The sequence below is a fragment of the Manihot esculenta genome, chromosome 8 (assembly GCF_001659605.2).
Source record: "Manihot esculenta cultivar AM560-2 chromosome 8, M.esculenta_v8, whole genome shotgun sequence".
In the NCBI taxonomy this organism is placed as follows: Eukaryota; Viridiplantae; Streptophyta; class Magnoliopsida; order Malpighiales; family Euphorbiaceae; genus Manihot; species Manihot esculenta.
The window spans coordinates 3,146,100-3,173,705 of NC_035168.2; the positions used below are offsets into that span (position 1 = coordinate 3,146,100).

The 27,606-nt window shown below is 33.1% G+C and overlaps 4 protein-coding genes and 1 long non-coding RNA gene across 27 annotated transcripts; 2 read left to right on the forward strand and 3 right to left on the reverse strand.

The window, feature by feature from the left end:
• Nucleotides 1–2,747: 2,747 nt before the first annotated feature.
• LOC110620622 lies at nucleotides 2,748–4,900 on the reverse strand. Its single transcript, XM_021764423.2, has 4 exons — nucleotides 4,519–4,900; nucleotides 4,240–4,401; nucleotides 3,906–4,119; nucleotides 2,748–3,154 (listed from the first exon to the last, which is right to left on the reverse strand). Exons 1-4 carry the CDS (start codon nucleotides 4,723–4,725, stop codon nucleotides 3,036–3,038), a joined length of 702 nt encoding a protein of 233 aa, XP_021620115.1. The 5' UTR covers nucleotides 4,726–4,900; the 3' UTR covers nucleotides 2,748–3,035.
• A 4,924-nt stretch (nucleotides 4,901–9,824) lies between these two features.
• LOC110620992 lies at nucleotides 9,825–11,011 on the forward strand. Its single transcript, XR_002488887.2, has 4 exons — nucleotides 9,825–9,992; nucleotides 10,082–10,141; nucleotides 10,417–10,500; nucleotides 10,604–11,011. It is a non-coding gene; the product is annotated as an uncharacterized LOC110620992 (long non-coding RNA).
• Nucleotides 11,012–11,111: 100 nt separating this feature from the next.
• On the reverse strand, nucleotides 11,112–17,665 carry LOC110620990 (protein CHROMOSOME TRANSMISSION FIDELITY 7). 23 transcript variants are annotated; one of them, XM_021764964.2, is made up of 12 exons: nucleotides 17,336–17,636; nucleotides 17,132–17,193; nucleotides 16,482–16,585; nucleotides 15,521–15,573; nucleotides 15,212–15,258; nucleotides 15,005–15,072; nucleotides 13,553–13,838; nucleotides 13,009–13,279; nucleotides 12,828–12,923; nucleotides 12,623–12,691; nucleotides 11,984–12,333; nucleotides 11,112–11,407 (listed from the first exon to the last, which is right to left on the reverse strand). In XM_021764964.2, exons 7-12 carry the CDS (start codon nucleotides 13,726–13,728, stop codon nucleotides 11,266–11,268), a joined length of 1,104 nt encoding a protein of 367 aa, XP_021620656.1. In that variant the 5' UTR covers nucleotides 13,729–13,838; nucleotides 15,005–15,072; nucleotides 15,212–15,258; nucleotides 15,521–15,573; nucleotides 16,482–16,585; nucleotides 17,132–17,193; nucleotides 17,336–17,636; the 3' UTR covers nucleotides 11,112–11,265. The 23 variants fall into 23 exon arrangements, with proteins under 23 accessions (XP_021620656.1, XP_043815020.1, XP_043815019.1 ...); XM_043959085.1 differs by having other exon boundaries at nucleotides 16,422–16,585; XM_043959084.1 differs by having other exon boundaries at nucleotides 13,553–13,833; nucleotides 15,887–16,585.
• Nucleotides 17,666–17,668: 3 nt separating this feature from the next.
• Nucleotides 17,669–20,922, forward strand: LOC110620989 (mediator of RNA polymerase II transcription subunit 27). The gene is made up of 7 exons (XM_043959077.1): nucleotides 17,669–18,217; nucleotides 18,556–18,721; nucleotides 18,952–19,417; nucleotides 19,975–20,034; nucleotides 20,129–20,197; nucleotides 20,347–20,390; nucleotides 20,470–20,922. The coding sequence occupies exons 1-7, from the start codon at nucleotides 17,935–17,937 to the stop codon at nucleotides 20,642–20,644; spliced, it is 1,263 nt and encodes a 420-aa protein (XP_043815012.1). The 5' UTR covers nucleotides 17,669–17,934; the 3' UTR covers nucleotides 20,645–20,922.
• Nucleotides 20,923–22,374: 1,452 nt separating this feature from the next.
• Nucleotides 22,375–26,669, reverse strand: LOC110620040 (receptor-like kinase TMK3). Its single transcript, XM_021763600.2, has 2 exons — nucleotides 23,709–26,669; nucleotides 22,375–23,117 (listed from the first exon to the last, which is right to left on the reverse strand). Exons 1-2 carry the CDS (start codon nucleotides 26,137–26,139, stop codon nucleotides 22,609–22,611), a joined length of 2,940 nt encoding a protein of 979 aa, XP_021619292.1. The 5' UTR covers nucleotides 26,140–26,669; the 3' UTR covers nucleotides 22,375–22,608.
• Between the last annotated feature and the right edge of the window lie 937 nt (nucleotides 26,670–27,606).

Below are 27,606 nucleotides of genomic sequence, written 5' to 3' on the forward strand. Positions count from 1 at the left end.
ACTCGCATAATCTAAATATAAAGAATTTTCAAATTTAACATTATATAGTATAATTATACTTTTAAAACTTATAAATATTTAAAAGAACTCATTCTTGTATATATAATTTTTTAAATAAAATTGTTTAACTTTAAATTAAATTTTTTTATATATATAAATAAATTAAACCGTTTTAAAACATGAACCAAATTTGAGTTCATTAATACTAAATTCGAATTCAAAATAAGTAAAATTTGAGTTTTACTGAAACTCGAAAAGAAACCGAAAAAAATTTTAACGATCCAAACTTAGCTCTTTAAAATTCAGTTTGGCTTGATTTATTTATACATCTATTATTTAATCGTTATATTTTACAAAAATTCATTGATTTTTAATTTTGTAAAAATTTTATTAATTACTTTCTTTCGATAGAAAGTATTTTAATTTTTTTATAATATTTAATAACTAAAATTAATAAAAAAAAACTAATCAATATATTTTTAAAATATTAAAAATATTTTACATATTTTTTAAAATAAAAAAGCCAACACGCGACATAGAGATTAAATAGTAAAATTTTTTATACATTTAAAACTATATTTTTTTTCAAGTAAACTATTCTGCCTCAATATTTTACTTCCATTAAATTCAAGGTTATTCTATCAAAATTTTCTATTACTCCTAGGTTGGAGCAACAACTAGGGATTGAGCACATCTCTCCCATTTCTATTCGTAAGATTGTCAAAAGGCTTTCCTTGAGTTTGATTGCAGGGGCGCTAATGTGATCTTCCTTCAGCGGACTGAAACGTGCTTCACTTTAAGAGAGAAACTGTCTCTTGGTGGTCGGTTCATTGGCAACGCTAGATAGACGCAATCAAACAATATGAGATCATCCGTCCAGAGTGATTAGTTTGACCAGGGCTCAAATCAGACTTTACCGAGCAATGATAAACTTAAGATCTCCATATGTAAACTTGCTAGTCGAAATAAAATTTTTAACTTTAAATATTCTTAAGGGTAAAGTGTAACAGTTTTCTTCATCCGATTGATATAAAAGCCAATACCTTATGTGTCGCAAATTTGATGGCATTGGCTGTTAGACGCTCTTTAAGTTGAGACTTCCTTTCCATCTATTGATTGAACTCCCGTAGAGATGGAGTACTAACTGCTCCTGGAAAAAAAGCTGTACATCAATGGTAGAATTCACTCCCCAATGCCACGACTAAGAACGCTTACAGCTTCACTAGTCTTCCACTAAGTTTACAAGCCGCTTAACTATTGTAATTGACTTCCAAGATCTCAATTTTCGAGTTGACAGGGAACGTAGATAAGGTGAGTGAGTCATAAACTTAAAAAATGATCAAAATATACATAAAAATAAATTATATTTACATACTTGCAAAAAACTATATGTTAATATTTATTGAGCAACATAAATAAGTCAAATTAAATTTTTTTTACTTTTTTTCATGGCCAAATAAGCTCAATTCAAATTTTTTACCAATTAAGTCTATATATTTAAAGGTCAAACAAGTTCTAACATAATATAATTTTTTTTATAATTTAAAATATTAAAAATTTAGTATTTTAATTAACATATCTTTTTTTTAAAAAATATATAGATATAATTTTTAAAATTATAAAAATAAAAAATTTTATTATATAAAAATATTTTTATTATTAAAAATAATATCATATTAAACGATGGCTGTAAAAATACAGTATTTAATTGGCAAAAAAATTAATATGAAGTTATAGGACTTGATCTTGGTAGTGCCGTAGGGGTATCTCAGAATGCAACTACTAGTCTTTGCTATCTAAATCAACCCTTTCACTTGATATTTGTCTACACTTAATATATGTTATAATGAAATTTATCCTTTTTAAAAAACTATGTTGATAAAATAGTTACTAACCCATAAGTACGTTATAACAAAAAATGGGAAACTATAATTTTAAGAAAAGTGAGAAACTATAATTTTAAGAGTGAATATTATTAGCACTCCGAGGCACTGGTGGAAAGTGCATCCTGATGGATTTGAGAGGTCTAAGATTTGACTCCACAAACCTCTATTTAAAAAAAAAAAAAAGAGTGAATATTATTAATAATTTATTTTATCAAGTAAATTAAAATTTTATTTTATATTATTATTTTCCATAGAGTAAAGTCATTCCAGAATTGTTTTAGCTGTTAGAACCTCCCTTGCTTCATATCCATATTGGCCTCTATAAGCTAAACTGTTTCTCTAACCATAGGCTCCACCAGAGAGACCCACGAAACTTTCTTCTCCTTTATTTATTTATTTATTTATTTTTATGTCGAAGACCCATGAAACTTTCTGGGTAATTACGCTTCATGACTTGGCACTATTGAACTCTGTGAAATCCATGAATATCTTTACTTTACAATTCAATTGTGACAGAACTTTGGAAGGTGATTTGGAGAAGGCACCAAATTGAATTAGAATTTGATACATCATCTAACCATTTGCAGAATAAAATAAGTTTGAAATTTCACAAAAACACAAAAGAAGAAGGGTGAGGGAGAGCATTCCAATGGCAGAAGTTGGTCATAATTGTTTTCCTGTATTGTCTCATGCCAGAGGCTGAAAAAACACAACACTAAAGAAAACAGTTCTTTGCAGAGTATGCATTGCTGCCACAAGCATTAAATGTTTCACAAAAGAAACCATATGAAAACAAACCAAGTACCATCCAATAAGCTTAAGATTATTCTCTATATATATATCTTAATACTAGTCAATTGACTTCAAATCAAGATCTAACCACACATTTTTTATTTCTACAAAGCTTAGCATAGCATAGACAAGTTTCTCTTTTTGCTTTGCAATTGGTAGAGGCATACACATATGACAACATAGATTTCATCTAACGACTATTTCTTCAGCTCAACTGCACAAAACCCTAAAAGATTATTTATTTATATTAGCCTCCTAATTTTATATTCTTATCCTACAAGTCTACAGGTCTTATTCTATTATTATCTTTCTTGACCACTTTCTAGTTTCCACATCTAAAATTGGAGAAGAGAAAGCTCAATAAGTCCACTCCTGAGGCAACCCCATTTCTGGATGAAGATGACAATTGTTGACCCCTACCCTTCTCACTGAATTCCTCTGTTGGGTTGCCTGAATCTCTTGTCTACTTCTCATACCTACCATAACATTAAATAAGGCACAAAACAGAAGACATTAGATTAAAGATCTAGCAGAGGTTAAAAAAAATTATCAATATCATCAATGCAAATATTCTTTCTTTTATTTTTTTATTAAAGATCTGGGAAAGCTCAGCAAACCAAGCCAAACAGTATTCTGCATTATACAACTGACAACTCGCAAAAAAGCAGTTGAACTTTAAAAGATCTTTTTTTTTTCATTTTTTGTTTTTTTACAGAAAGCAAGTGTAAATATCATAAATAATAACAAGGCCCCAGCCACAGCATTATTATTTTATTTGGGGTCCATCCATTAAAAGAAAATAATTAAAGGAACTATAAGCATACACATATATTTAATCTGATCCCCAAATTGTAAGTTCAGTTTAAGATGGGAACTATAACCATCATTTTTGCCTAAAAATAGTAAAGGTCTTCATCTCCTGACATAATGCCAATTCTTGTTTTGGTTCTTAGTCAAACGGCTCAAGACATAATTCCATTTACTATGAACATGACAAACAAATAAATTGAAACAAAATGCACAGCTTGGTCAAATCACCATTAAGAGTCAAGCAAAGGATAACACAGAGAATCAATTTTCCACCTCATAATCCCTTAATATCAACTGTGTTTCAATTCTACAACGCATGTTAGCTTCACCCTTGAGAAGAAAACTACCCCAATATCAAGATACTCGTAAGAAGAAGACTACACAAACCAAAAATGAAGACAAAGCACGCCAACTTACCTTGCTTCCTTTTTACATCAGTGGTAGCAGGAGTGGTGGTTGTGGGGTTCACAATGCGAGGATGAAAAACCCCAGTACCCCCAGATTCTCTCACAATACCACCACCGCTTCCTCTAACTCCAAATCCACTTCCTTGAAACGGGTCCAGCCGATTTTGGAGAGGGTTTCGATGCCTCTGCATAACCCTAGGCCTTGTCTCCATGTAGCTATCAACCTACACATAAACAAACCATCAATGTTTTAGATCCCCGTATTAAAGCTGACAAAAAAGCAAGGCCTTTGATAGGACAAGCAATAATAAAAAGAAACGGACTTATATTTCCTGTTTTTCCACCTGTGGCTGGGCTTGAAGCTCGTAAAACGGTTCAGACCGGGCCAAAACGGAACCGGTGCCGTACCCATTAAGTCTTTGACCAAGCTCAGCACCGCCATTGAAACCAAGGTACCCAGATGGCAAATGGCTAGCGTATATATCTCGAACCGCCAGTTTAAGCCCCTTTAAAAACCACCAAATAGAGCCAAAAACATCAGTTAGCCAGCCATGCAAGACACCGCCATTAAAAAAGATTAAAGAAAATAAAGAAAACAAAAAAGATTATAAGGCTCAAAGAACCTGGGAGTTGAGAGCAGGTTTTGGAGGGGGACTTGAAAGAGATGAAGATGAGTGATTTTGGAGCAAAGAAAGAGCAGCGAAATGGCCAGCAAGGTCCTCCATGCAAGAGAGGCGATAAGGATTGTATTTTGAAGGAACTTCATTGAGGAAAATATCAGAGGGAAGCCAAAGTTCCCCGTCGTCCAAATTTGGAGGAAACTCCGCCATTAAAGAAAGAAAGAAACAGTAGCTAAGGAGATGGAAAGAGAGTGAAACATAGCCAAACAGGGGGTTGAAGCTTCAACTTGAAGAGTTGGAAGCGGGATTTTTATGTTATTTTTCTTTTTGGGAATAGGCGACAGTAAGGAGCAAAGAGAAGGAGAGGCTCAGGTTTCAAAATGACGTTACGATAGTCTCTCTCTTTATAAAAAGGATTATTGGAAAGTGATGGGAAAAAGCGAGTGAAGAAAAACTATAAGGCCTGTTTGGTTGACAGAAAATACAGATGACAATGCGTAGGTTATTCTAATAAAAATATAAATTAATTATTTCTTCACAATAAAGACATTTTAAATTTTTTATAATAAAAGTTTATTATTTAATTTATTAATTTTTAAAATAAATTAAAATATTAAAAAATATATTAAATCATCCTTTTATAAGTTTATAAACATAATAAGGGAAATTAATATTTATTAATTGAATGTTTAATTAGTAAAATTTCAAAAAAATATAGCAATAAGTTAAATTATTTTCCATTTCTTTTTATGTTTAATTTTTGGAATGTTTATTAAAAACTCATCCAATAATAGGAAAAATTTTCATTTGCTCCATGTTCGAACATAATTAATTATTTCGCAACCGATTATGTGTTGGCTTAGAAGAAGATAAAGCATAATGAGGGTGATAACATGTTGTGAGGTGAGCAACGTGGAGAACAGCGGCAAAAACTAGGGATGAAAATGTTTCCATCCCATCAAATCTTAATAAATTGAGTTTAAATTTTAAAATTAATTTATATTATTAATTTAGATTAAATTTAAATTTTATATATAAAATATTTATTAATTCTTAATAAAATGAATTTGAAATGAGTTTAAATTTAAAAATTAATTTTTGATAACTAATTAATTTTACTTAATATTGTTTATTTTATATTATTATGCCATATAATATAGGTATTTGAAGTTTATATTTATTTACTAAATTTAAATGTATGAATTTTATATAAAGTTGAACGAATCCAATGATGTTTACTAAGTTTTATTTTTAAAGAAATATAATTTATAATATAAAATTATATAAACATTGTATAATTGAAAAATATTTTAGATTAGCTTAATTTACTATATATATTTTCTCTTTTAAAATTTCGTTTACTATATATCTTATTGTATATACATATGTCATTACATGTGAATAATTTTATTAATATATGTTATGCATAGTTTGGCCTCTATAATTAAAATCAACAACAATGTTACTAATATTTTATGATTATAATTAAATAATTTAATGAATTGTTATTAATATAATTTTATTATATTAATTTGTAAAAAAAATATGTTTATATATTTCAAAATTAACTATTTTTTAATTTCATTTATTTTTCATCGAACAGTTACTTTAAAAAAAGTATTATTCATGTAAATTTTATAAAATAAAGTTCAAATTTTCGTAAATTAATCGAAATTTATAATTTAAATTTTCATCTGAAAATGACAAACACAAAAAATAGTGTGAAAAGAAATAGAGGTCCAAACGAGGCCCCTGAGGTACTCAGATCACGTGACCCGCTCGGCACACGATATGAACCTATGAGCGGGCCAGGGCCTTATCGCTTGCTGCTTCGCTCTCCACTTTCTCAAGCCGTTTCGGCTTGTCCTTTTACCTTCCCATTTTTCTTTACTCCCTTCAGCGTAAACCAAAATCTCTACTTTCCCTACTATTTTGACATCTGGATAAGTGGACACGTGGTGGTGCATTCAAGTAAGTTCAATATTAGATGTAGTCGAAGGCGTAGAGGCGGTTATATTGGAACGGCTGATATGTGGCCTGGAAAAAAATCAACGCCAACGGATGGTATTTCTGCTTTCAGTCTGTCCATGGAGTTACACGTGTCCGGCTAGTGTTTATTGTGGAGAAATTACTAATACAAGGTCGCCTCCACGAACCTTGCGGTGTCTTACAGCCTTTTGAATATCGATAAATTTCGATAGAATGGAATCATAAGTATAAAAAAAATTAAATAGTTCGTAAATTACTTTAAATTCAATTGGATAAAAATTTAATTAAATTCAATTTAATTTTTAAATAAATTAAATTTAAATTTAAATTTTAAATTTATTTAATAAATAAAATAAATTTAAATTTAAATTTTAAATTTATTTAATAAATAAAATAAATTTAAATTTTATAATATTTAATTCGTTAAAACTTATTAAACTCGATTAATTTTTAAATTTATAAATAAATTTATAAACAATCTTATTTAAATAAATTAAAATTATTATCATAATAAAAATTAAACTTGATAAAAGTTTAATTTATCTTAATTCATTCATTTATTAAATAAGTTAAATTTAAATTTTTATCCAAATGAATAAAATTTAAATTTGATTTAAATTTTAATAAATTAAATTTAAACTTTTAAAAATTTCGACTTATTCAATTCGTTTACAACCTAATGAATTATTATGAAATTTTATTAATTGTCTTACCTAAAAATTATTCAATTCAAAATATTTTTTCTATATTTTATAAAAAAATTTTTGTTTTTTCATAATATTTTTAGACATTTATATCATTTAGTCCCAAAAATTGTTATATATATTTTTTCATTTATATAATTTTAAGTAGTTGTACTATTTGTTTATCTAGATAAGGTTAAACATGTTTATTATTGATTTTTTTAACATAAATATTAAAAATTTAATTTAATTTAATTGAGTAATTTTAATATAGAAATTAATTAGTAAATCTTTAAAAAATTCAAAAATTTTATAATAATTCTCAAAAGAAAATAAGTCAACGAAAATAATCAGAAACTCAACATTTTAGTTTGTTTAATAAGTGGAGAAAGTTGGTGGATGAGTGAGCACATTAAAATTTGGATCATAAGCTAAAATTAAACCTATTAAAGGTCCAAAGGGGTAGCATCCATAGATGTTTCATGAGGGCAACGGGAATTCTGGACATCAAAAATTTCTAATGTCTTGTTAATTTATCTAAGGGTCGTAGAGACATAGAATAAAAAGGAAATGGTTCTTTCTCATATCAATCAAAGAACCAATTATGACGCTTGTCTTCATGCAAATTGGCAAACACTCCCAAGGCGGGCCTTGTATTTTGTTTTTCAGGAGTCTTTTGTATTTTTTCTTTCAACTCTTGTAATTTTAGGCTTGAGCCTGTTTTAATGAAAACTTTTATTTTCTGACCAAAAAAAAAATCCCAAGCCAAAACCCCAGTCTCTTTTTCTTCAATTAGCAGCCAAATTACCCAAAATCACGCAATTTCAATTTCTTCATTTATCACAATTCACAAACATATGTGCCATTTTCTTCTACCCAACCCCTTTTTTTTATACACCCACATACGGTACTAGTATATATTTACCCTAAGTTTATAAGGACAGTCATATACAATATAGCAAGGTATACAATTACTTACCGTATACCACACCACACCCTCTTCTCTCCTGTCTTCTTCCTGCTACGCACAGACAAACTCCTCAATCAAAACAAATCTCTATGATGCGCTATCGTGTATCACCCCTCAACTTGATTATTTAACGGGCCGGGCAATTGGACCCGCCGGCGACCTGAACCCGAAAGTAATAGTATCGTGAACACACCAATGGAACCCAACATCTCCATCCGTCTCTTTAGCCCTCGAGCATTCTTCACATACTACGACTTTATTGGTTCTTTCTGCTTCCAAGTTCAACCCTTCGAATCCCAAGCCCATTTTCATCAAGTACCTTTCTTTCTCCATCTGCAGCTCACTGACCCGTCTTTCATACCCGGTTCGGCCCAAATCGAGGTTAGAGAACTCAACATTGTTGATTGCAATAGTATTACCGTCTCGCCTCAAAAGCATCACATTGGCAGGGAGATCAACACGGTTCTGCATAATTTCGGCCATCTCACGGCTCTTCCGCCTCCGCTCACGCTTTGATCGCTTCAGAACTATAAGAAAGAAGCAATCCTTCCCGCAAGAAATCGCCGAGAAATCAAAATTTCCGATGACGGGGATTCTTGAGCCGCACCTCGTGTCTGTGAGATAAATAGAGAACTGGTATGGAGACAATACAAGTTTCTCGCTGATAATCGATTGGAAAATTTTGAAATTCAAAGAACGGGAAACAACGACGTTGCCCAGGCAAGTCTTCTGTTCTCCATCGAAGAACACCACCGGAAACGACGCCTCGGCCTTGGCCGTGCCCGCGGCAGCCACCCCCTCCATCATCATTGGCGGGATGACGTCACGAGGTTAGGTGTATTGAAGGGGTTTGGCACATTAAAGCGAAAAGCATTGGCTGACAAATAAACAGAGAAAACAGTTTATATACAAGAGGCGGGGTTCAGGAGAAAGAGGGAGTGAAAAAGGTAAACTTAGAGAGGCGGTTAGGGTATTTTCGGAATAACAAAAAAATTGCAAAACTAGTAAAAGTTGCTGGAAGCTGGAAAAACGACGCGTCGCAATTGGTTTGTGCGAGTTTTCCCTCTAAGTCCCTATTTTGTCGCTTGTCAGGTCGAACTTGCCCTTCAAAGTTTGATAAATTAGTACGAGAAATAAGTTGAGTTAAACTCAGCTAAAAGGATCAAATAAATTTAATTTAAATTTTTTTATAATTAAAATTTTATTTATTTTATTAAAAAAATATTTTTATATTTTTTAATATTTAAACTATATAAATTTTTTTATTTAATAAAAAATATTTACACTTTAAAATTTTTATTAAAATTTATATATATAAATTTATAATAAATTTTATTTTTTAAATTAAAATTAAATAATAAAAAATAAATTATCTTGTTAAAAAATATTTTTTATAAAAAATATTTTTAAATATAAATTATTTTTTATTAATAAATGCAGATTAATTTTATAGATTTTTATTAAATTAAATAAATTTTGATATAATATAATATTATTAAAAACAGTAAATAAGTTTTAAAATTATAAAAATAAAATTTTATTATATAAAAAATTGTTTTATTATAAAAAATAATAGTATATTTAGTGATGAATTAATTTTGAATAAAAATATAAAAGTTTAATTAATCAAAATTTAAATCGAGCCTTTTTGATCCTTAAGTAAAAATAAGGGTCTTACATGGACTTTTATCATCGTGGGTGTTCAACCGTGGACGTATTTTCAGGGGGCTTAAATGCTCGAAGGTTTCTGCTTCGTTTTCTCTAACAGCCTTATCAATGGAAACGCCTTCTTAAGGGATGTTGAGATTTGTCTCGTTAGCGATGCCCACAAAAAGGTTAGAACTTCAGCGAAATATTGGTGTTTATATAACGATAATAATATTAGGGTTGTTAATTACGCGAATTTTTGGGCTTGATTTTGTAGATATTTGCGGATTCGGAGATGATCATACCGGACACATGGCAAATGCCTCTGTTAGATTCAGTTATTTTCTTTCTTAATCTCATTTTAGCTTGATTTGTATTGTGGAAAATGCTATGGGGTAATGCTCGATTCTGTTTGATTAAAGGATTTGCTAGTTAATTTGACAGTTCTATGTGTGAGTTGTTTACGCTCAGTGAATTGGTTCTCTTAACATATTGTCACAGATCATTATAATTTTGAGACTAGATGGCCTACTTGAAAGCGTTTTGTTAATATTATAATAAAAAAGATTTCTAATGCAATTGGCTTGGGAGTCATGAGCTTGTGTTTTACAGGGTGGTTCTGTGAACAGGAGGACCTTGGAGACGCAGCAATGTGAGAACTGAGGAAGAGTGACTTCAGCTGAGTTTCTTGCAGAGGTAGGCTTGTGTGTTTTTGATGAATACGCTGATTGGTGGCATCTATGAATTGGGAGACATGCTCTGCTCTGCATTTATCACTAACAAAATTCTTGGTATACAGGCTCCATGGCTGACATAGACTTCCCACTCCAAGTCAGAGAGTGGTTTATTTGTTGCCAGATTTGATGCCTGTGGCTGTATCCTGTTTCCGCCTGAATTTCACATTTTTAATTAATTGGTAAGGTAGAGTTGTTCTGGCCATACTGCTTCAAATCTGCTGGATGTTCTGTTTCGTTAATGGATGAATAATCAGGAGGTATGAGGCATTTCTCTAGGGATTTTTCCTTCATTTTCTGAACATTGCCTATGGTTGTAAAGCCAAATTTTGTATGAAAATAGGTTTATGTCCTTTTTTTTTTCTTTTTAAAAAATCCTAGGTTCCTGTTTAAGCTAATATGTTGTATTAGCAACGTAATTGTTCTATGACAATTGTATACTAGCTGAAATTGATGAAAAGGATTGTAACCGCTAACGGAGAAGTCCAGAACAGGCGATTGAGCACAGCATCAAATGTCACACGGTTCAGGCTGCGCAGTCATCATGAGCAGCATTTTCATTTAATTAATCAGTTTCATGCCCAACTTTCATCTTTCATTAATGAAAACCAAACCATTATTCTTCATCATAAAAATTTCTATGACAATAGCAAATATGTATATATATTATAAACTAAACACTGCAACACCTAACTACTAGTCCACAAAATTGCTGCTCTTTAGCATTTTAACTGTCGACAGCATTAGGCTTGTACACCATGAATGATGCAGTGCCAGTGTAATTGGATGCCAATGCCTTTCCAGCTGAGGTTGGTGGGGAGAATGCTATCTGAGATTGTTGCAAAGTAAAACCTGTGCAAAAACTTCTCCTGCATATATTGCAGAGAAAAATATGTGAACCAACCACAACATATGAAAAGATTGCAAGACTAAAAGCCACGTACATAAGTTTTTAATCCTACCAAAGGATTGCTAAGATTGACAAGATAAATGAATATGGGTTCACCATTTTAATCAGAAATTCAAGACTTCTGTTTCTAGGTCTCAAACATCAAATCATATTTGCTTGCTAATTTTATGAAGTAGGGCATACCACATAATCAAGCTCAGATGAATTCAAATTCACAACTGACGGAATTAATACAACAGTAACTACTAGTGGAGCTCAGAAATCAATATTCACAAGTTGAGAGTTGAAATTTTTCAGGTTCAGGCATTTGTGGCCTTATCCTCTCAAGAAGTGCAGAAACTCCATCTACCTAATCAGTTTTCTTATTAGCTCATATCAGCAGCAAGATAATTTGGAACAAAGAGAACTGTGAATAAATTGTTAGTTTGATAACGGGCATGGGTGCGTGCAGAAGAGTAATCATAAACACCTAAGTCAGTTAAAGGTACATAGAGAATGAATAGAATCATAATACAAGTTGAAGACCCATATTTACCTCACAGCATCTAGTAACTGGTTGGCAATGCCTTTTTTTCTGTTAGATGGAGTGACCCAGATTGCTCTAATGCCACAAATAGCAGGGGCAGCTCTCTCTTCACAGACAATAGCTCCATTGCTTTCCCCATCCAACACTTCAAGAGAACTGACAGCGGGGGCTCTCTTTGTGGTTTCCCTCTGCAAGATGATTTCCCCAAATCGAAGAATGCTTGAATCTGATTTTGAATTCATTGCAGTAGCACCATCTGATCTTCTATCCACTGAACATGGAAGGACTTTGAATGCTTCTTTTATTGGTTCAGCAACTACACAACCAACAACTCTCCGAGAAGAGATAAATAGATACACCTGCGAGAGATTTCAGAGAATGGAAATCAGAAATTTCTTCTAATTTCAAAATACAGTAAAAGAGACGGGGACTAACTTATCAAAGCATACATGAACTATAAAGACAAATAATCAAACCCAGATATAACGTATTTGCATTTCAAACCAAAACCATAATCGCAAATGGAATATATTTTGAGCACTTTTTTTTATATTTAATTGAAACTTTCTAACTCAAATCATTACAAAATGGACAAATTAAAGCTTACAAATCGAAATCCAATTGGATAAATCTCAAGAAACTTCTTGCCTTACAGAGCTTATGAAAAATCCATCCTTCTCCAAGATCAATTTCCATCATCTTTATAACCTCTTGTACCTTCCAAAAAGAATAGAAACCAAATTAACAAGTAGACCACACAGGCTACTGCACTGAGAAAAAAAAAGTATCAGGCAAATTTCATTATAGATCCACTGAAAACCCAAACCCAGAATCTGAAAGACCTAGTGCATACCTTATTTCTCAGAGCAAAAGGGTCACTACCGAACACCAAAACAACGCGCCCCTCTTCAGAGTAAGGCATATGAATAACCCTTTCGTTCCTGCAACCCTATAAATTTTGAATAACAATAAAAATAATCATTAAAAAATAGAGCATATAAACTTATTTAGCGAAAAAGTTTCTAAAAATTCACCTTGTATTGAACTCCGTGAGTGTACTTCCTGTGAAATATTTTATGGTTCTTCTCATCCTCTTCTTCTCCAGGAGCATATTTAACCCCACATGTGGAACATGTACGGAGATTGAAATCAGATTGACCCAAGTCCAAATGGAACTGCGCATAGCTTCTCTTCTTGTTGAGCACTTTCCCAGAAATCGATTCTGGTTTCCAACACAGATCCTTTGAAATGGGTTTTGCCGATTTATCACTTCCTGGTCTTTTATTGGCTTCAATTCCCTTGTTTCTAGCCATAGACTCAAAATTTCACAAATAAGCAGAAAGCCAGTTGGTTTATAAAATAACCCAAGCTGTGAAAAGCTGTATAATCCCATTGCTTATCTATCGATGTTTTGGAGAAGAAAGAGTATTAAACTGTTAATTATTGTTTCGTGGCATAAAAAATTTCTTTTTGACATAATTTGTCTCAATGGGGATAAACATCAAACCATACAAACATCACCTCCTCATGAAACACAGATTTGAAAAAAAAAAACAATAAGAATAAGAAAATTCGTACCCATCGTTTGATTTTGGAGCTCTGCGTTTGTAGGTATTGATAAATTGGTGCTCAGCATTCTCCCAAAGCGCCAATTCATGGTCATCGTCCTTGAAAATCGAAGGCAGGTCCTGGTCAGATTTTGAAGATGAAGACGATGAAGAAGACTTGAAGAAGGAACTTATTTTGGATTGCATTGAATCCTGTACTTCTGATTTCTCTGTGAGAGATGAGATCCCAACAAGTAATAGCGCGAACTTGTATTTCCAAGCTTTTTTTTATTTCCCGCCCATTTAATTGTTCTTTCCTTAAAAAAAAAAAAAAAGTTATAGGATACTTGCCTTAAAGCCCAAAAAATAGGAAAGCAGTGCATTAAGGGTCCAAAACGCCATAATATCAAATTAAAATAATTAAAATTTTTAAAAATAAAAATTAAATTAAATCGAATGAAATAAAAATTAAAATTAAAATTTTAAATTAATTTGATTCAATTATTTTTCTCAGTTAATTAAATATATAAAAAATAAAATTCAATTGAAATTGAATTTTACAAATTTTTAAAATTGAAATCATTGAAATTTATAAAATTTTAGAAATTAAAATTGAAAAATGTAAATCAATCAGAATCCCATTCTTAGAGAAGAAACTCCATCGTGATACCTTAGACTTGGGAGTTACACCCATCAGGATGGGTGATACATCATTAAATTAAATGGAAAGCAAAAAGACCCCAAGAAATAGAAAACTTAAATGTATTTCAATTCAAACTCATTTTAATTTAAAAATAAAAAAAAACTAGACTAAATTTATTAATTTATCAAAAAATTAAGAAGTTCATCTTTTTTGGGTTTTAAACTAAACCACAATAAAATCTAAAATTTTGAGTCAATTTGGATATAATTTAAATGTCTAAATCAAATCGAGTTAGAGCTAATTGATAATACACAAATCAATTAAAGATTTAAACACCTGAAAAAGTAAAATCATCGATAAAAATAACTATCATAAATTAGACTTAATAGAATAAATTTATTTATTTGCTACTCTTTGAAGAATAATTTAATGACTTCCATTTTCTTCTTACACAAAATCATTAATACTTTTTTGCCCATCTGTTCCTAATCTCAATAATAATTTTTTCCAATGCAACTCAAAAAAAAAAGGAAAAAAAAAAGACTCATTCCAACTTATCTGAAGTTGAAAAAAAAAAAGAAAAAAGAGGAAGGCAGGTTTTGACATAAAATATCATATCCACTATGGATCTTCTATATGTACAAGAAGAAAATGAATGGAAAATATTATCCCCTTTCTATTACATATTTCAAAATTACAAACATGCATGCTACATCCAAAACTTCAAACTTGTAGGCATGCATGCAATTGCAAATTTGTAGTGCAATAAACTAGTGTAACATATCCTGCTTTTCAGTTTGCATTTCTTGATCTAATGAGCAGCTTGTAACAGTCTAATACCTGTTGCTCTAATGCACATTTGTATTCTACGCCTTTCCCCAATGGTCAGACTGCTTTTCTCAGACCGACTGCAAAAGCAGAAAAACAGATTAATGATAACACTAAATCCCATCCACTTGTGCTATGTTTGGTAGGCAGTGCAATGCAACTTATGTTATGTTCGAATGCATTACATTATATCATGGCCTAGCAAATGTTGCCTAATACCTGTCTGTTCCAAGGACATTTGAGTTTACACTTGAGCAAATCTGTACCTGTAATAAGCATATGTTCTGTAAAAATGATTGATCTCAGCCCCTATAAAGAAATAATTTGATTAACCTTAGCATCTATATATATCAACATTAGGATACTAACAATATGTACTTGAGTTGAGTGTCTTCTAGTATTATGGGTATGATCACTGGATGAAAGTGAACTACTTTTAATTATCAATGACCCCATTGAATTCAACACAAGATTCAAGAGCTTGCAACTTCTATCTAACAAGTTAAAAGCAAGGAAAAATATAGTAACTTTGTCATTTGTACATGATCTCCCGAGAGCTCTGCATCATCTCCCGGCACACACTGCAAAAATGTTAAAATAATTTCAACACGAAGCACCAGAATTACATTAAGATGAGCAGAAAGTTAAGGATAAACAAATAATGACTTCTTTATATTGGAAAAAAAGGACTTAAAAAAGGAAGAAAGGATGACGTTTTCTCATTCCAGTTTCTTATAAAAGTGATAGTAAGGATCTTTTTATGGATCAATGGAAAAGCCCAAGAGAGATGATATGGGCCCAAGTCAACTCAAAGTATTAGTTGGAAAAGGAAAATGGGAGGATCCAACAACATTAAAAAGAAGCGGGAGATGAGAAAAGATCCAGGAAGCATACAAAGTGGAGAAGGCATGGGAAATCTCATATCATTTCAGAGAATTATGAGGAAGATGCCACCTGGAGATGCTACCAGAAGCACTTTTAAGTCTACAAATAGAAGGAGAAGGGTAAGAGCATGAATTGATTTCTTAATTGCAGCAGTATTGCTTGGGGCAAGAACATTGGTCTTGCTCAGGAGATAACTACCAGTTATTGAGTTCTAGTTTGTTAATTAGTTACAGCATTCTCTTTGTTCTTAGTTGTCCTTTTGTATTAAATTGATTAAGAACTTATTTTCCCATGCACATCTTACATAAATGACAGATTTAAAATGTAAACCAAAAAAAGAAGATACATAAACATAAAAGAATAATGAAGCAGTCAAGTAGATAACCAAGAATAAAAGCAGGCAAAATTTCAGCCATAAGGGAAAACAATCCTATAGTATATGTCATTTACTTGTTTTGTTTCCCACCTGATAATTAAGATATTCTAATAACTTCCTCTCTTCTACATTTCACAAAAACCAGAGTATTCAGATCACATTCACTACCTAGAAATCCTAAAGGGAGGTCATTTACAGCAATGCACTATATGGTAGCAATGAGGTTACTTTACGAAATTTTGCATGGTGATGGGAAGTCTTTCAAAGTCAAGCCTTTCTTGCTCACAGGTCACAGCTAAATCCATTTTCTCTGATGCCTGGAAGAATAATTGCTGCTTGATACATTCAAGCAAACTTTAAACAATCATATTACTCACAGAAAGCCATTGACAACTGAAAGTAACATCATCGAAATGATTCATTCAATCTTAGAAGATATTATTTGTAAAGGCATGAAAAACCCTTGGGATTTCCTTCTTCTTGTATACTGATAAATCTACAATTTCAAGCAATTACGTTTTAACTCCAGTTCTGTGGAAGGATTTATTCAATTAAAAACACAAAATAATTAACTTTCCTTAATGATAAATGCGATGGTATTTATCTATCATTTGCCTTGGCATAGAAAAAAAAGGATCTAGCAATTTTTTCTTCAAAAAAATATCTCATATTGAACCAAACAATTGACTAATAAAACAAAGAAGAAGAAAACTTGAAGCTTTAAATTTTATTTTAGCTATGGATTTAATTTCAGTGTTTGTTGCATTCTTAGGTGGGGGCAATTTCTTCCGCTTAATTTTCTACAGACATTAAAAAAATAAATCAATGAAAGATAAAATTTAGGATACAGAACTTAGCGCGTTGCTAGGTAAATTCACCTTGAAATCGAACCCAAGCTTTTGCTGCTTATTTGAGGAAGCCGTCGTTTTTCTCATTGGCACTACAAAATACACAAATTCTATTAATCTCTTTTACAATACAATGCCAATAATTAAAGCTCATGCTCATTTTAGCTAAGCCATGCAGAAGCGCAAGTCTCTGTTTGGTAGACGAGAAAACGAAGGAAAAAAAAATAAAAAAACCTTTCAGTTCATTGCGGCTTTGTCCAGGAAAATCTCAGCTGAACTAAGATAAGGATGTTGAATAGGCTAATTCGAGTGAAAATCCGCCAAAAAGTTACTTTCTCGGTGCTTTTAACGTTCGAGCAAGCAAGATAAATAACGCGTTTGTACATGGATGGATGAAAAGCGATTAAGAGGAAGATAAATAAACCTGTTTGCTGCCGCCATAGCCAGAGCTAAAGCAGAAAGCGTTATAATGGGAGAAGAGACCTTGAACTGGGAAGAAGACGATCGTTTGGAAGTTGAAACAATATGGACCGGCTCCGGATTCTAAACCAAGAATTGAAATCCGAACTCTGCGAAGAACCGGGTACCAAATATCTTTCTCGCTGGCTTCTTATCGGGTCGGGTTATATGTATTATCAGGGTTGGTTCAACCCGAAACCATTATTCTATTTAGCGGTGGCGCGTGGCTGCACATATTATTTTCACCCAAAAACAGAAAAACCCTAAAATTCTCGTAAACTGATTCGTGCTGTTTCGCAGGAGCTCAACAAAAAACCGCAAATTTCTAGTTTGGATCAGTGTGCTAGAGTTATTAACAATACTATTGCGTCGGGATGAAACTGAACGCTTTAATGCAGCAGCAGGAGCCTCAGGCGGTGGCGATCCAGAATCCGAACCAGGCTTCATCTGCAGATGCACCGCCCAAGCAGGTGGCAATGGCGATGGAAAGGCTGACCCAAGCAGCTCGACTCATTGCTGACGTAAGGCTTGGCGCTGACCGGCTTCTCGAAGCGCTGTTCATTGCAGCGCAGCCTCACCAGAGTAACAAGCCCTTGCAATTGTTCGCCAAAGAAGATGCTGCCATGCGTCAACATCTCCAAGATCTCCGAGCCGTTGGTATGTTTCAGTAGTTTGCATGTGCGTTTTTCTGTTATTACCAGATTCGTATTTTAGGTTTTTGTGGTTTAATGTTAATTAAAGATGATAATGCAAATAGCCCCAACAATCATACTGTTCTATGAACTTGGTGAAGTATTCTTTATTTTCTTTGCAATTCAATGAAGAAAGTGGATAAACAGCGCATTATTTTCTGAGCTGTTTGATTTCTTCAAAAAAAATAAATAAATAAAAAAGCCTGCAATAGTTGATCTTAGTATGTGCTTATGTGAGTTTTTGTTCTTTCTTGAAATTGGTAGTATATTGTTCATGAATATCGAATTTCTTAATTTTGCTAGGAAGGCAGCTTGAAGAATCTGGAGTTCTTAACGATTCTCTAAGGTCAAGAAGCAATTCTTGGGGTTTGCATATGCCATTGGTGTGTCCAGATGGTGCAGTCGTTGCATATGCTTGGAAAAGGCAACTTGCTGGTCAGGCTGGTGCATCAGCAGTTGATAGAACTAGGTTTGTTTAGAGACCTTTGACATTGTTATGGAAATGCCTGTACAACTTTGTTTCTAGTGCAGTTGTGCATACATTTGGCCCATTGGCATATGGTAGTCATCATGTTCTTACGGGGATAATTAATATCAAGTCAGCATTTATTGTTTAGTTTGTGTGCCCTGTGGGTCTTTTTTGTTTACAATGAATCCGCATTATGTCTTTACATGTATCAATTCAACATATATTTACAGGTTAGCTCTTAAGGCATTCACAGATCAGAAAAGGCGATTCTTTCCTCACCTCGACGATGGACATGACAGTCAAAGTACTGAATCAGCATCAAAAAAGCATTGCAGTTCCCAAGCGCTACCAGCAAGTCTTCAGGAAGATCTTAGTGATTGCAAAACATTATCAGATGTTCTAACACGTCTGGAAAAGGAAATGCCAAATTTTAAAGTTTTCACTTATGAACGACTAGATTGGTTGAAAAGAGCTTCTTCACTGCCAAATTCAACAAATGAAAGTCCTGTTGAAACATCAAAAGGACATACTTTTCATACTTTAAATAAATTGAGAACAGGATCACAGGGCCCTGTTACCACTGATAAGGCTGCTGTAATTGAACTGTTGTTTCCTTCTGTCTTCAGAGCAATTGTGTCATTGCATCCAGCTGGTTCTATTGACCCAGATGCAGTAGCTTTCTTTTCACCAGATGAGGTAACTTTTTTTTATAAGATCTCCCTTTTTCTCAATTCTAGTTCTTTACATTGGTATGACTGGTGAACTCTGTTGCTCATGTTTGACAATGTTGTCTTCAGAGTTGCATCACTTTACCTCTTGATAGATTTATTTTAATTTAGAGTTTAATAATTACTGCTCTGTCTGAAGAGTGGATTTTGGTGCTTGCTTGAATGTGTTCTCCCTATCCTAGTACATGCTATCTATGTATTATATTTTTATTTTAATTTATAAGTTTGGGTGTTGCGGTGAGTCAACAGTAACATGTCTCAACATTATTGAAGTCCATTCACCGAACTTAATCAGCCAATTGTAGCACTGAACCAAAAGATATTTTGAAGTGTCATCTACAAGACGGTTATGTTTTGATGCTCTGAAATTTGAAGTTTACTACTCCCCTGCCCCGCCCAACCCATGGCTCTATCTTGTACTGAATCCATTACTACTTGGTTTTCTCTTTTGCTGTTCCTTCTACCAGAAGGGTAATGTAGCTGCATTTTGCCGGCAATTTATTCATTTTTTACACTCTTTGATAGGGAGGCAGCTACGTACATGCAAGAGGTTTTTCAGTTCATCATGTATTCAGACAGATCACGGTAAACATAAGCTTGTCTCCAATTTCTCTCTTGTTGGGGTGTCAGCTATTTTTCAATCTTTCGTTTCAAGCTGATATCTTTTAACACCTTTCAGGAGCATGCTGCAATGGCACTGCAACATTTTCTGGGGATTGGAACTGAAACAGCACTATATTTCCTTTTGGTATGGTCTTGAAGTAATGGATTTTGCTCTTTTTTTCTCTATTTGAATTCTTCATATTTGTTGCAAGGTAATTTGAATATGAATCTTCAGGACATCCTTTTCTTTTCTATTGATGCTTATCTCGTTTTTTGAATTTTATTTTCTGGAAGCACTGGATCTGCAGCTACCAAACACTCTTTACCAAAGTTTGCAGGTAAAGGTCACTTCTTTTCACTTTATGCTTTTATGTTTTCTTCTTTTTGGATTGTCAACTTGTGTTATTTGTTGTGCAGTAAGTGTGGGCGGCTACTGGCAATGGACCGAGAATCATCATTACTGCTACCCCCAGTACGTCGGCCTTATCGGCATTTTTCTCCTCTGAAAGTTTCATCAACCCCTGTCACTTCCTCAACCAAGGACCAGTTTCCAGGAGCTTATCACATTGGTTGCTTTTCAGAGGGCCTGTAGTTTCTCTCAGTGTAGCTGACACGATGATATTTGACTACTTTTAGATGTCTGTCTTGATTTATGAGGCATTGTACAGGTCCACCCTTGGAAGGTGATACTTATCGTTTACCTTGGTGAGTTCTTAAAAATTGCTATCGCACGAGATATGCCTGATTAACTAAGGGTTCACATTCTGTAATTATGTTCATTTTTTCAAAATATTTGGTAATATCATGGAAAAGTTTTGTATTGTTTATGTATGAAAACAGAATTGTGCAATACATGAAGCTGTTTTTTCAGTTAAAAGCAAAAGGCTGAGCATTTGGTCAGTCAGCTTTCAATCAAAATCATCCTCTTTTAAAGAAACAAACCGAATCAATGTGAGAGATCAATCTGAATCAAACCGAAAATTTTTCAATTTGGTTTGGTTTTTCAGTTTGGGCCTACTTGCTGGGATCTGACCTTTCAAATCAAGGTATTCTTCATTGCAGTACATGAAATTCATCCCAAATAAATTAAAGGTTATCACAAAAAAGAGAAAACCAAGGTTCATAAACATGATTTCAATGCCCTCAATTAATCCAAACAAAATTAAGCTAAGACCCAAATAAAATTTTAATCTCAACAAAATTAAACAGACCCAAATGCCCAAGCGATTAAGCTCCTGTTTGGATTGAATTTAGGGAGGAATTAAAATAAGGGAAGGAAAATAAACTCTCATGTTTGGTTTATAAGGGAAAATAAAAACCAGAAGGGAAAATAACAAGAGGAAAGAGAATATATTTAATTATCCCTCTTTCATTAATCTCAGAAATTTTAAAGATTAAAATTGTAAAACTATGTCATTTTCTTTCCTTTCTCTATTTTTCTCTCTTTTTAAAATAAGGAAAAATATTTTTATTTTATTTTATTTTATTTATTTTACTCTTATCTAAATAAGAAAAAATAGAGATGATTATAATTTTATTTTATCTTCTTATACAGAGCGTAAATCACTCAAATCTACGTAGATAAATACAATTTCAATAGTTAATACCTAATTAAATTAAAGAATTTGAATCGTTTTCTAACTCCAACTCTTAATTATGAAAATAAATATATGAAATATTAATAAAAAATAAAAAAGAGAAGCAAAATTTCTTTATTATTACTATTATTATTATTATTATTATTATTATTAGTTTTTATACAGTGTTAACTGCTTATAAATAATTATAACATACGGAAAAATGCTTCGAGGCATTTAATAAAAAGAAGTTATTTTCTCCCCTTTATTTAATATGTAAAGAAAGAAATATATAAATTCAATCCTGTTAATTCTCTTCCATCTAAATAGAAGGTAAAATTTCTAAGTTTTCATATCCCCTTCGATTTGTTTTCCCCTTTTCTTCTCAACATCTCCTCTGTCGTTGTCAAGACTCGAGAGCCCTCATCCTTTGTCCCAGTTGTCATCCCGAAGCTCACTTCCCATTACCCTTTTGTGGATTTTGAGTTTTGACGACATCAAAAGGAGACAACAACAACAACAACCTGCAACAATAGCGACTCTTTACTTGGAGAAACCAACAACTATGACAGCTTTAATAAATGAGACCAACAAGCTTGATTAGGAAAGGAAGTGTATTAAGAAGAATGGTTAGTTTTTTTTATAACAATTGTTACTTACTTCTATTTCATAAAAAGTAAAACCATTGGTTATTAAACTTTCATGAGATCTCTAAAATAAATAAAAATAATTCTTTCCAACATTATACAAAAATTAGAAATTTCCCGCTTTTATTATAATGTCTATCTACATCACCAATAGCAATCTCACAACAAAAACTTCAACTCCTACATGAGAGATCTTATATGAATGAAATGCACAAACCACAATAGAACCATTGACAATATAACATATTGACATTAAATTCAAAACATCACTTAGCATCTAGACCTACCAAAACAACTCTTCATAAAAGAAAGGCAGCGAAGAAGATCCTCATTTAGCGTCCATCTGCAGAAGTGAAAGACTCTGCAAAGCCAGTTGGCCTTGCTGGGATACTGCTCTTGCTGTCTTCTAAGTCCACACAGCTTAAGTCTTTTCCTTCTGCTTCCTGCCACCCCTTCACCATCTGGTTTAGGGGAAGGCTATAATCGATACCGCAATAATCTTCTGCGTCGTTGTCCGATGGTTTCCATTGTTCGACAAGAGGCGCTAGTACGTTCACCGCATGGCTCATGTCTGGTCTTTGGCTGGGCTCTCTTGCTGTGCAGTGCCCAGCAAGTTCAGCAATGGTGCAAATACTCTCAAATGTTTCATTTTTCACATCAAGGGCAGGGTCAATGGCAGCTCTAAGTTTCTGCTCATCTGATTTTATATGCCAGAACCATGCAGCCAAGTACTGACTTTCCTCCGGTCTGTCCTCATCGAGGGCCATCAACCCAGTTAACAGCTCCATTAATACAACTCCAAAACTGAAGACATCAGCCTTGGTTGTGATTCTTCCCGTCACTGCAAAAAATAGCACCACAAGTTATGTCACCATTGATGGCATAGCTCAAGTAGAATAAATAAGTTCAACTTCCAAAACTAGATTAGCATAACGGAAAATAATCTTACTCTGAATGATTTTACTTTGAGAGAGTTGGTCAACGAGTCAAGTGAAGACACAACCAAATTCTATGTTTTTTTCCAATCAATAGTACACTTGTGCAGACAAATTTCACAGAAATGGAAATTTAAAATTACATTTTCATTTTCTTTTAATTCTTTTGGCCGCAGAGTATAACCTATGATCAAAACTAAATAAATTTTTTAATGGTTTTGAAAAAAAAAAACAAAAAAAAAAAAGCAGCATGCCAATCACTTCAATCCAAATCCTCAACTAGAGTAATTCTCATGAAGCAGTATGCTTATCACATTATAAGCTTCATTCACATAAACAAACATGGAGTGAACTACATTGATTAGTACCCTTCAGCTTCAAATTAAAAGTCATTAGATATTTCAGAGGGAAAAGTTGGATTTTCATAAATTGTATATAACTTGAGCAATTACATTATAACTGCAGCAGCTCCAGAGAATTTGGAATAGTATGCTTACCAGCATATTCAGGTGCCAAGTATCCAAAAGTCCCAGCAAGCCTGGTCACTACAGATTTCTCCCCATCAGGAGCAAGTTTCACCAATCCAAAATCGGAAACTTTTGCCCTGAAATCATCACCAAGTAAGATATTTGATGATTTAAGATCTCTGTGTATGAAGCTTCTGTGAGCTAGATTATGAAGATATTCCATTCCTCTAGCAACATCCAAGGCAATATTTAGCCTCCTCTTCCAAGAAAGAGGCTCCAATTTCAAGCTCTTCCAGTGGAAAAGATGCTTACTGAGAGCTCCTTGAGGCATATACTCATAAACAAGGATTCTCTCATTCCCTTCAATTGAATAACCCAAAAGTGACACTAAATGACGATGTCGGACTTTTGAAAGAACACCAATCTCAGCCTGGAATTCATCCAAGGCCTTGTTGCTAATCACACCAGATTCCATTCTTTTTACTGCTATTTTTGTCCCATCATCCAAGTCTCCTCTGTAAACCACTCCAAAGCCACCACGACCAAGCTCATTCTCAGGGCAAAAATTCTTTGTCACGTTCCGAAGAACTTGAACTGATATGACAAGATTTCCGGCTTCAATGACATGAGATTCACCAATGCCACTACTATTTCTGCTTGCAGAATCACTTCCTGTTATTGTTGAAGCGCTTCCATTGGTATTATTGGCAACAGCAATCTTAACCATGTTATCTGAATCAGATGGATCTCTAGGGTGAATGACTAGGGAACTTGGAGGCTGGATGGTATCTTTTCTCTTTTTACAACAGTGAATGGATAGAGGAATGATTAAAAAAGAAACAACTGCAATACTTGCAACAGGAACCACAATTGCAACTAGTATGGACCTCTTGCTTTTCTCTTTTGCCGGTTCCCCAGAAGAATCACGAGGACTAGAGCTTGTGCCTTTAGTTTGGGAAGATTGGGTGTTAGATGTATCTGAACTTCCAGATGATGAATTGTTACGAGGAGATGGGTCTGGCTGCATATCAGGTGAATCTGAACTTCCAGAAGATGGATTGTTATGAGGAGATGGGGCTGCCTTACCAGCAGCTAATAGAGGATTGCCAGCAATGACTAGATTCACAGTGGTAGAGAATCTTGGTAATGGAGGTGAAATGTTGTTGCTACTAAGATCCAAAGTTTTTAAAGAAGTTAAGGCAGTCCAGTTTGTTGGAACTGTACCACTAATATAGTTGCCCCCAAGCTTAATTTGATGAAGAGAATCTAATTTTGCAACTGAGGGACTCAAGGAACCACTAAGATTATATTTAGGCAAAGCAATGGAATACACCTTATTGGAATCACAAGTCACCCCCACCCATGAAGAACATGGATCATTACCAGTCCATGAAGAAACAAGTCTTGGAGGATAATTCAATCCATCAAGAAACTCTAGAAGTGCCATAACTTCTGGGGCACAAGGAACCCCTGCAGTGGATTGACAAAAGGGATTTGAAGAACAAGACACTTTAGCTGCTTTAAACTCTGGAATTGGACCCATTAATTGATTATTGTTCAAATCTAAATGCTTTAGTGGCATGTTTTTCAAGCTTTCAGGAACTAATCCAACAAGTCTATTACCATTAAGATTGAGATCCTTCAAAAGAGTCAAATTACCAATGTTCTCTGGAATTTTACCTGAGAATTGGTTGCCATGAAGCCATAAGACAGCAACCGACTCCATCGTTGCCACCACATCAATTGTACCACTCAAGCCGACACCTTTCTGATCATTTAACCATAGATTGTGCAGAGACATGCCACCTTTAAAGCTAGGCGGAATTTCTCCAGACAAATTATTGCCAGAAAGTTTCAGGTTTTGCAAAGAGAACAAGCTCCCTAGAAAATCAGGCAGATGACCAGCCAAATTACAATACATACAAGAAAGATTGGTTAATTGTGGAGAACCTTGCAAAGCCTTGGGAAATGTCCAGCCAGTAGTGACATTAAAAGGGTTGTTATCCAATGCCAAGACTTGCAAACTCTCTAAACCTTCAAAGAAATCAGCTGGAATAGAATCAAACAGGTTGTAATCCAAAAAAGCATACTTCAGTTTCGATAACCCACTGAAGGATGGTAAAGGACCAGTAAATTGGTTCCTCTGGAGGCCTAAGTTTTGGAGCATGACGAGCCGGTTGAGATTTTGAGGCAAAGGGCCTTTCAAACCCATGTTCTGAACCTGAATCTGAGAGACCCTTGAGCCAACACAATGAACATGTTTCCAAGATTGACCACATGGGTCATCACCAGTCGCGGGCCACTCCAAGAGCTCTGGATTCTCTAACCCATCTCTGAATGCTTTGAGAATCCTCCAGTCATCGGGATCTGTATCACTATAAACCACAGAAACAAGACAAACCAGTGCTAAAACAAGCTTTATGTGGCTGTTTGTCATGGTAGCAGATCTGCAGAGTTGCATTTTGCTTCATGAAGAACCACTCTAACCAGGCAAGAAAGAAAAGAAAAGCTTCATTTTAGCATCACTGACTGGTTCTTGAAATACCCATTTCAAATTTTGCATGCAAGTGATCATAAACAAAGAAAAAGCTCAAAATTTAGACTGCATGGAGTCTTACACACTGCGGTTTGGTGGTAACCAATGGCTGAGGGAGAGAGAAAGAAACCCAAAGAAAAGGGATTAAAGCTCTAAAGGCAAAGGGAGCAGTGAAGATGGATCTGTGATGAACGAAGAAAAACATTCAATTGATGAAGAAGAAGATGACTATGAAGATGAAAATGTAGCAAAATATGATAAAAAATTCAGAAGACAGAATATGGTAAATAGGTCCTGAACTTCATTATCATTTTGGAAAGTGGCTTGCTTGCCACACATGCCACTTACAATTACATAACACTCTATCTGTCTCTCAAGATCATCAATGCCATGCCCATAAAGGGTATTTTTGTCTTTCGGCCATAGGAGACTGCCATTGCCAACAACTAAAGCTCTTAGTGAATGTTTCATATGAAATTTCGATTGCCACTACTTTTTCGTCAAAGATTTAGACATTGACGTCAATAAATAAATAAATGTTAATTAATAGTTTTAAAATTAAATTAACATATTAATTTTTTTATAATTATTAATTTAATCTGATAATAATTATATTATAAATAAATTAATTAATTTTAAGTTGGACTCTTCTAATCTCTTATTTATATCATAATAAATAAAATACAATTAATAATATCATAACAATTATATAATCAATTATTGGATAATTTTTTTCCTTCCACTTAATTTTCAAATTTATTTTATTTATCTCAATTCAATTTTAATTTATTTCAAAAAATTCATTATAACTCATTATGTCAGATTTTCAAAATAACAAAAAGCTAAACTTTTTTAAAACTTTTCTAACTATTATCTTGCTACATTCCTCCCATATTTTTTTCAAATAGTCAAATTAATTATTAATGTTTTATAAAAAAACAAAACATATTTAAAACCTATAATAATTAAAGCAATTGAATCAATAGCAACATTTCATTTTTATAAATAATAATTTTAATTACTATGAAATAAAACATTTAAAGAAGAAATAAATTATTTTTTAAAAAAATAATTTTTTTTAAATTATTTTCTATATTTAAAATTTTTAAGCGCTTTAAAAATTAAAAAATTTAAAAAATATTTTTAAAAAATAAATGAAGTCTAAGACTAAAATTCGTGTGTAAAAAATACTCATGGAAATTTTAATTAAAAAAATTTGTAATGCTATGGAATTAAGATTTATGATTTTTCTTAATCATTAAACTAAAATATTAATATCTTCTATTAGAATTCTTGCAAAGATTTTTGGATTTTTGGAACAACCACCGGTGACGGTGAGTGTCTTCACCCGCCTGTATGCTTTTTTGTTCTTATTCTTTGTCGGCAACGTTT

Bases quoted from the DNA above. Each gene is read 5' to 3' on its own strand.
- LOC110620040 (XM_021763600.2), bottom strand. From the start codon at position 26,139: ATGCAACTCTGCAGATCTGCTACCATGACAAACAGCCACATAAAGCTT. The intron at 23,118-23,708 runs GTAAGCATACTA...TATTTTTTGCAG, and splicing joins CTTGGCACCTGAATATGCTG to TGACGGGAAGAATCACAACC.
- LOC110620989 (XM_043959077.1), top strand. From the start codon at position 17,935: ATGAAACTGAACGCTTTAATGCAGCAGCAGGAGCCTCAGGCGGTGGCG. The intron at 18,218-18,555 runs GTATGTTTCAGT...TAATTTTGCTAG, and splicing joins CCAAGATCTCCGAGCCGTTG to GAAGGCAGCTTGAAGAATCT. The intron at 20,198-20,346 runs GTATGGTCTTGA...ATTTTCTGGAAG, and splicing joins CAGCACTATATTTCCTTTTG to CACTGGATCTGCAGCTACCA.
- LOC110620990 (XM_043959092.1), bottom strand. From the start codon at position 13,728: ATGCAATCCAAAATAAGTTCCTTCTTCAAGTCTTCTTCATCGTCTTCA. The intron at 13,280-13,552 runs GTACGAATTTTC...GTCTATGGCTAG, and splicing joins GCTCCAAAATCAAACGATGG to AAACAAGGGAATTGAAGCCA. The intron at 11,408-11,983 runs GTAAATATGGGT...CAATATATGCAG, and splicing joins CAGTTACTAGATGCTGTGAG to GAGAAGTTTTTGCACAGGTT.
- LOC110620622 (XM_021764423.2), bottom strand. From the start codon at position 4,725: ATGGCGGAGTTTCCTCCAAATTTGGACGACGGGGAACTTTGGCTTCCC. The intron at 4,402-4,518 runs GTTCTTTGAGCC...TGGTTTTTAAAG, and splicing joins AACCTGCTCTCAACTCCCAG to GGGCTTAAACTGGCGGTTCG. The intron at 3,155-3,905 runs GTAAGTTGGCGT...ATGTTATGGTAG, and splicing joins TGATGTAAAAAGGAAGCAAG to GTATGAGAAGTAGACAAGAG.